Here is a 7,322-nt window from a genome sequence, read left to right as displayed (position 1 = left end):
AGGGCTGAGCGGGCTCAGTGGTGTGCGCGCGCGCAGTTCGGGGGGCGTCCCCTCCTCGCCTCGCCTCTCACTCGAGGGGGCGCTCCGGTGGGTGGGGGTGCGGGCGAAGGGCGCGAGCGCCCGAGGCGGTTGGGCCTCCGGACGGGCGCCCGCTGCTCGCGGTCCATTTCATCTCCGGCTTCGGAGCTTTGTTCTGCTCGACGCCACTGGGCAGCCGCTTGCTTCCCCGTGGTGTCCCTGTCCCCCGCCGGGACAGCGCAGCCCGCCTCCCCCTCCCTGCTCCCCTGGCCCCTCGGGCATCGCCCCTTCGACCATGGCCTGGAGCTGTGAGCGCCTGCTGGAGCGGGGCCAGCCCCGCGGCGGTGGCGGAGGCAGCGGAGGCGGCGGCCTCCTGTGGGTTGTTTCTCCTCGGCAGCCCTCCCGCCCGCCGCCCGCCCTCCCTGGCTCCTTCCCTGGTTCCTTGCCTGGCTCCCTCCCTAGCTCCCTCCCTGGCTCCCTCCCTCTCCTCTTCCCAGCATGTGGCGGGGGTGGCGGCGGCGGCTGCGATGCTCTGTACCTCCGAGGAGCGGGCTGGGGGGAGAGGGTGGTGATGTTGGAGGGGGGAGGTTCGGCTCGGGAGCGCGCTTAGGCCCCAGGGAACCTAGATGGGCCACTCCCGACTGTCCCACATAGCACCTTGCCCATTTCGTAGCAGCAGCAGCTGCTGCTGCTGCTGCCATCTTTGCTCCTTCCTACCTCCAAGCCCTCCCCCACCCTCTCTCCCACCTTAGTGAGTCGGTGCCCTCTACCTAGAGGTCCCCCTTCTTCAGGAATGTGGTTTCATTCAGATTCCTTAAGAACCAGGAAGACTCTTTTAGTTTCCGGGACCCAGAAGGAGCTTAGACAATGTTTAGTTAGGGCAAATCTGGTTTGTGCAAATACATTGTGTATGCATCATGTGGCTGTGTCCAGAAATTCCTATCCATGCCAGAGGGTGACTTATCCCCTCAAGTGAGTCATGTTTGTGTAGTAAATAGAAAGAAGGTGAAAGAACAGGATCTTGGTCCCTTGAAGGACAAACTCTCTAGTATTTTCTCCCAGGCTTTGTATAGATGGTTCTAAAACAGCAAGGTTGGGTGGAGAGAGCAAGCACCTGGAAATCGGGAAACCGAGTCTTTACTTTACAACCAGTTACTTGTGTGATTGAGCCAAGTCATTTAACCTCTAGGGCTCAGTTTTGTCATCTGTAAAATGAAGCTATGATTCTATGATCATCAGTAATTGGGGACAGAGGTAGAAGGTAGGAGAATAACAACTCATTTTAAGAAAGATTTTACATAGTGATTTCGCATGTATTCTCCATTGAGCCTAGCAATAAACCTGTGTGGCAGGTAGCAGAAGTATCATCCTAGTGTTCATTTTGAACACAAAGAAACCAATTTTCAGAGAAGCTGATGTTCAGTTTGGGTTCCCGGCCCTTTGACTCCAGAGCCAGGGCTCTTTCTACTGATTCCATGCTGTAAGGCACCCTTCAGATCAGCTGAAACTGTCCTGCTATCTTTTGGCAGATAAAGGTTAGGGATAAACTACTCTGCCTCTCCCCCTCACTTGTAAGTACTGCCTCTTGGGGAAAAGGCATTGCTATTATCTCATTTTTATGTTTTTTCATTTTTCATTTTTTCTTAGGGTTGAAAGTCAGATTTTTGATGATGTCTGGCTTGACAGAAGCAGCAGCCACCAATGCCACCAGAGTTGTGGTTCTGAGCCTGGACTTGACCCAAATCACATTTCTCCTGTGACTGAAGGCAAGCTCAGGAGGTGTATTGCAGCCATGTCTGTGATGGTGGTGAGGAAAAAGGTGACTCGAAAATGGGAGAAGCTCCCAGGCAGGAACACCTTCTGCTGTGATGGACGCGTCATGATGGCCCGGCAGAAGGGGATCTTCTACTTGACTCTCTTCCTCATCCTGGGGACCTGCACACTCTTCTTTGCTTTTGAGTGAGTTCCCCTCGGGCAGACTTGCCTAATTCTAACTGGTAACAGTGCAACATTGGGGCAGGGGAAGCACTTCTTTCTGGTGTCTTCACTGTAGGAATTGTGGATGGATGGTTTCATTGTTCTTTGGCCCTTGGAGTGGATCTTGGAGCCATGGGGGAGGGGGAGAATCTTGTTTTCCACTGCCTTTTTTTTTTTTGGTAAAAAAAAACAACAACAAACTACTAAGACCCTCTGGTGCCAGCTCCCAGTAGTACTGGATCTGGGTTCAACCTAGTATGGAGGTGAAATGTATTGTTTGACTTGGATGACTGTTTCTTTGTTCAGCAATTCATTCCTTGTCCTTTGGTCCATTTCCCAGACGTCTCTTGTCCTCATGCTGTATCCTCCCCACCCCTATCCCAAGTTCTAGATCTTCTTTCCTGCTTGGTCCTTTCTGCCCCTCCCCTCCCCACAACAAAAGATAACCCCCCCCAAAAAGAAACCCCAAACAAACTCCAAACAACTTTTACCTATCCTGTGTCCCATACCTTTAGGTCCCGGCTTGCTGTCAAGTTAGAAAAGCTGGCAAGTGTGAAGTAAAATGCAATAAGTCATTAATGGCTGACACTTTACAGATAGTATCTTCATTTGATCCTTACAGTCGTCCTGGTTGTTACTTTCATTTTAACAGGGAAAAAAATCCTTAATAGAAGAAGGTATCCAAAAGGGTGATGGATTAGGCACTGTGGCAGTCAGGTGGGGAAGCTGGTTTTTGGACAGGGAACTTTACTAGCTCCTTTCTCCAGAAGCTCCCATCTATTCCATCTGTATTTGAGCCTATACTGAGTAGATTGTTTTCCCTCCCTTAGACAGTAGTGGGTACTGGACTCATTCAGGGTGGTAGCTGATCCATGATAGATCTAGGGCATTATGGATCTGCTTGGCTCTTGGTATGAGTGAGCTGAGGCATTTGTGGGCATACAAGAACCTTTGGCTGTATGCAGGATACCCTAATCCCGGGATGGGAGCCAGCCACAGCCACAGTGGTGTTTGGGGCTCATCTCTGAGGATGATTAGAATGAGTGCTGTTCTTTTGGGTTCATTTTCTGGGTCTGGACCTTCCAAGGCTTCTGGTTTCCTCTAGCACCCCCAGGGCATTTTCAGGGACACCCCTTGCTGCTGCAGAGCCTGCGACTTGTTTTTTTGTCAGTGATAAGTGTGAGCCTGAGGAACAGTTTTGGATGAATCAGGGCACATTTCTAACTGAATTGGAAGGGTGAAGTCTTTGAGCCCTTTGTTAAAGGTTCTTTTACACTACAGCTCCCACTGACTGTGTAAAGTACTTGGGAAAGTAGCCTCTCAGGTAACAGGATTGTAGCCACTTATGTCTGAGTTTGGTGACTTGTATGTGCAGACATATACACGCTCACATTTTCTCTTCTCTCACCCTTTCTTATTGCTCTTTATGTCTCTGAGTCTGTTTGTTCTGTCTCTACCTTTCCTGTCTCCATGTTAGAGCAGAGCCCGAGCTCTTCTGGCTCCTGCTGAATTACCGGCTGTTCTCTCTCTCTCTCTGTCTCTCTCTGTCTCTGTCTCTGTCTCCCTCTCTGTCTCTCTCTCTCTGTCTCTCTCTGTCTCTGTCTCTGTTTCCCTCTCTGTCTCTGTCTCTCTCTTTGTCTGTCTCTCTCTTTCTCTCTCTCTCTCTCTCTCTCTCCCCTCTACTAAATTATGGTTAAAGCCATTTATGGAGCCTGTTTTCAGCCCATGCATAAGCTGATAGTCCTGGGTCTAGTAAGCCTCTGGTTTGATTGGTCAGGTGAACTAATAATCCAGAGCTCCAGCCCATGGGTCTCAGTTTCACAGACTTTGGCCTGTGTTGCAGAACACCTCCGTACTTTGTTTCCCAAAAGCCTTTGGGCAGGGCTAAAGCATATAATTAGCAAAGTTATTCTTTGACTGAGGCAGGTTGAGTATAGTCCTTTAGTCTGCTGAGATGACATTCTCTCCCGCCTCTTATCTCTTGTGATTAGGGCCCAGGTATGAAGATTAGGCTTGTGTATAAACCCTTCTGAGTTCCAGCTGCCTATGTCAATATTTTCTTTTTTGGAGAGGAGATTGGTACCTGAGGGGAAAGGAAGTAAATACAGCAGCTGAGAAGTAGAATGGGGAAACTAGGTGTCTAGTAGGCAGAAGCCAAGTCTAGAGCCCTCCCTCAGGCTTTTCTGGAGGCTATGAGGGGTATGGGGAGAGAAGTGAGGTCTCTCCTCCTTGAATGTTTCATATACTGTGGCTAACAGCAGGACAGCTTCCATGTGTGGTGATAGTAATAGCTTCTGTTTCTTAGAGTACTCTGTAGTTTATAAAACTCTTCACAGCAGTCCTGTGAGGTAGGTAGAGCAAATATCACTTTTCCCATTTTATGTATTAGAAAACTGAGTCTTTGAAGTGAAATATTGGATCTGAGTTCAAATCTTTTCTCTGTTACTAGCTGTGTGATCTTGAACCTAGGGCAAGGTAACTCTAGACCTCAGTTTCCTCCCTTATAAAATTAGGGTGTAGGTGGTCTGAGATCCCTTCCAGCTCTTGACTCATCTCCTGTCAGAGTGGTAAGGGAAAGAACCACCAGCACTTGAACTCAAGACCTCTCACTCTAAGTTGACCCCAGCCTCCTTCTGTCATGCTATGTAATCCCTGATCCCTCATTTTCTGTGATATCTATAGAGTTTCCACACCTCTCCCTCTCCTCCAGATTCTGGTGGCCATGGGGTTTCAAGAACAGGCTATTGCTTCCTTAGCATGGTAGAATTCTAGAGCTGGACAGGATACTGCCAGGATAGAGCCTTGTTTCCTGCCTTCAGGCAAGTGAACATGTCTAAACTATCTACATCAGATAGCTGCCAGTTCTTATCTTCAAATTGTCTAGGAATAGGGACTCGCTATTCTATGTGATATTCCATTTTTAACTCTCAGCATTTTGGAGTCTAAGTTTAACGATAGTCCTCTGCCCTTGGTGGCTTTTGAAGGGAGATTGCAAAGGCTTGAGCGATGCTATCCTAGCTGTGTGTCAGTCCAGATGGACAGACCACCCCACATGGTCCCTTGGCCATGATAGGGGCAGCTTCAAAAGCAGCCACCTTGGTTTTGGATTTTTCTGAGAACAAATCCTGAAATTTCTGGTGGACAGCCTGAATATGCTCTCTGTTCTCTTTGCCTCAAGAACTTTCAGGGTGTGTGGAAGAGAGTCTACAAATGGTCTTTTAAATTTAAAGGTGAAAAGCTTAGTACTGTTTAAAAGAAGGGAATTTCCAAATCTATTTTGGGGATGAGCTGTTTGTGAAACCTGTGTATATGTATGTATGATTCTAGCTTTGAATACACAATAACCTTTCTCGTTTGTCTCTGCCCAGACTAGATTTGATGTTAATGCACTATAAAGAACATGCAACCACCAGCCCAGATCACAGAATCTCTGAGTTGCTAGCCTAACCTATATCTGAACAAGAATCTCCCCTGTAACATCTTTTAAGTAATTCAGCCTTCACTGAAAGACCCCAATAAAGAGGGAATTCACTACCTCCTGAGACAGCCCTGTCAATTTTCAATAGCACTAGTGGATAGGGAGTTTTTCTTTACATGGAACCAAAATCTCCTTTTTGTTGACATTTTCTCATTGCTCCTTGTTTTGTGTTTTGGGTCAAACAAAAGAAGGCTAACAGCCCCTTCCAGGGTTCAGGTCAGAAGGAATCTAGAGACAGTGACTGGGTGCCTGTGAACCCTCCAGTTACTGACTCATCCACATTTAGGTACATTCAACCTTGTGGGATTTAAACATTAGAGATTGTCTGGAGCAGCTCTTTCAGAGAGGTAGAAATGGGCTCATAGAGGACTCTTTCATTCAAGGTCACCTAATGAGTTCAAATTTAGTGTTCTTACTACCACATAATACTCCTCTTAGGGGATCATATAGAATGTTAGAGCTGGAAGGGCCTTAGATCCAACCCCCTTATTTTACAGAAGAGAAAACTGAGGCCTAGATTAGGGGAAGTGACTTGGCCAAGATCACACTGCTGGCATAACTGAGAATAGAACCTGAGTCTCCTGATGCCAATACTGTGCTGTTTCTACTAGAATATCAAGTCCTTGGGAAAAAAGAACCGTCATCTGGGGCAGTTTTCCTATTTAGATTAGACAGTTGGGGACATGAAAACTCTGCAAACTTATTAAGAAGCATTAATGACCATGTGTACTGCTCTCTGAAAGAGAAGCCTTTCTGTTGCTATTAGCCATGCTTTTGCCCACGTGGTGGCAGATCTGCACAATAGCTGACATTCGGTACAGCCTCGAAGGAGCACTCTGAATGTAGATGTTAGGGTGTCGTCTTTGAACACTAACAGTGATGCTGAGGGAGTTGGTGAATTGTGGTCTTAGAAGGCTTTCAGTTCTCAGCTCAGTGCTGGCTTGTGCCCCACTGATTGAGGCAGAGTGAGACACTCCCTTTTTCCAAATCCTTGTCCAGTTCCCATCCCATTGCCTCACCCCAAGCTGTTCAGGAACTATCTAGCCTATGATGAGAACACCTTCCTCTGAGCTCATCTAATTTAACAGTCTGGACCACTCATACTGCTCTGGGACCTATTTTGTTAAATTTTTCAGATCTTGTTTCTGCTACTACATGGTAATCTCTTCCAGGCCAGAGATTAGGATATGTTGCTGTGGCTTCCCCAGTGCCCAGATGCATGGTTCAGCACACGGTAGAGACTCTAGACTTTGCCTATTAACATATTGTAGTGGGTCTTAGTAGGGAGAGCCTTCCACTTGGATCAGAGGACCTGTGTTCAAGTCCTGGCTTCATCTTGGTGCTGGGATGCCTTAGATGGGCTACTTTCCTTTTCCAAGTTCTAGTTCCCATTTAAAATGGGCTTCATATTACTCATATGACCTGTAGCACTGTTGCAAATCAGATAACATTAACACATATGATAATGCTTTGCAAATCTTATAGCACTATATGAATTCCAGCTGCTTTAGTATCCTTCTACTCAAGTAATTTTCCATGGCTGTGAGGTAACTGTACGTTCTTGTAGGTTCTGCCAATGGAATACAAACTCTGGCAGGCCCTACCAAGCTGGAGCAGTCTGGAGCAGCAGCCCAGAGGGTGACAGAGGGTGTGCCTGCTTGTCTCAATCACTAGAGCCTCAGCCACTCCTGGAAATTCAACAAGGCCATCTTTTAAAATGAAGGGGGGGTGTCTGTCATCTGTATTGGTAAATGAAGTGTCCTACCAAGGAAATCTGGGTCCCTTGAAGCATTTCTTGCATGTCTTCTTCTTCTTCTTCTTCTTCTTCTTCTTCTTCTTCTTCTTCTTC

The 7,322-nt window shown here is 47.3% G+C and overlaps 1 protein-coding gene across 1 annotated transcript in view; it reads left to right on the top strand.

The window, feature by feature from the left end:
• The first annotated feature begins 256 nt into the window (after positions 1–256).
• ZDHHC9 (zinc finger DHHC-type palmitoyltransferase 9) overlaps positions 257–7,322 on the top strand; it is a 36,420-nt gene continuing 29,354 nt past the window's right edge. Inside the window, exons 1-2 of the mRNA XM_069074050.1 lie at positions 257–393; positions 1,666–1,977. Of these exons, the coding sequence (XP_068930151.1) occupies positions 314–393; positions 1,666–1,977 (392 nt within the window). The 5' untranslated portion in view covers positions 257–313. The remainder of the gene's footprint in view (positions 394–1,665; positions 1,978–7,322) is intronic.

Source organism: Petaurus breviceps, unplaced genomic scaffold (genome assembly GCF_028583685.1).
Source record: "Petaurus breviceps papuanus isolate PSGF00001 unplaced genomic scaffold, PetGlider_PUasm1.0 90881, whole genome shotgun sequence".
NCBI classification, from domain to species: Eukaryota; Metazoa; Chordata; class Mammalia; order Diprotodontia; family Petauridae; genus Petaurus; species Petaurus breviceps.
Note: the sequence above shows the minus strand (reverse complement) of the source record. Positions and strands in the feature narration are given on the sequence as shown.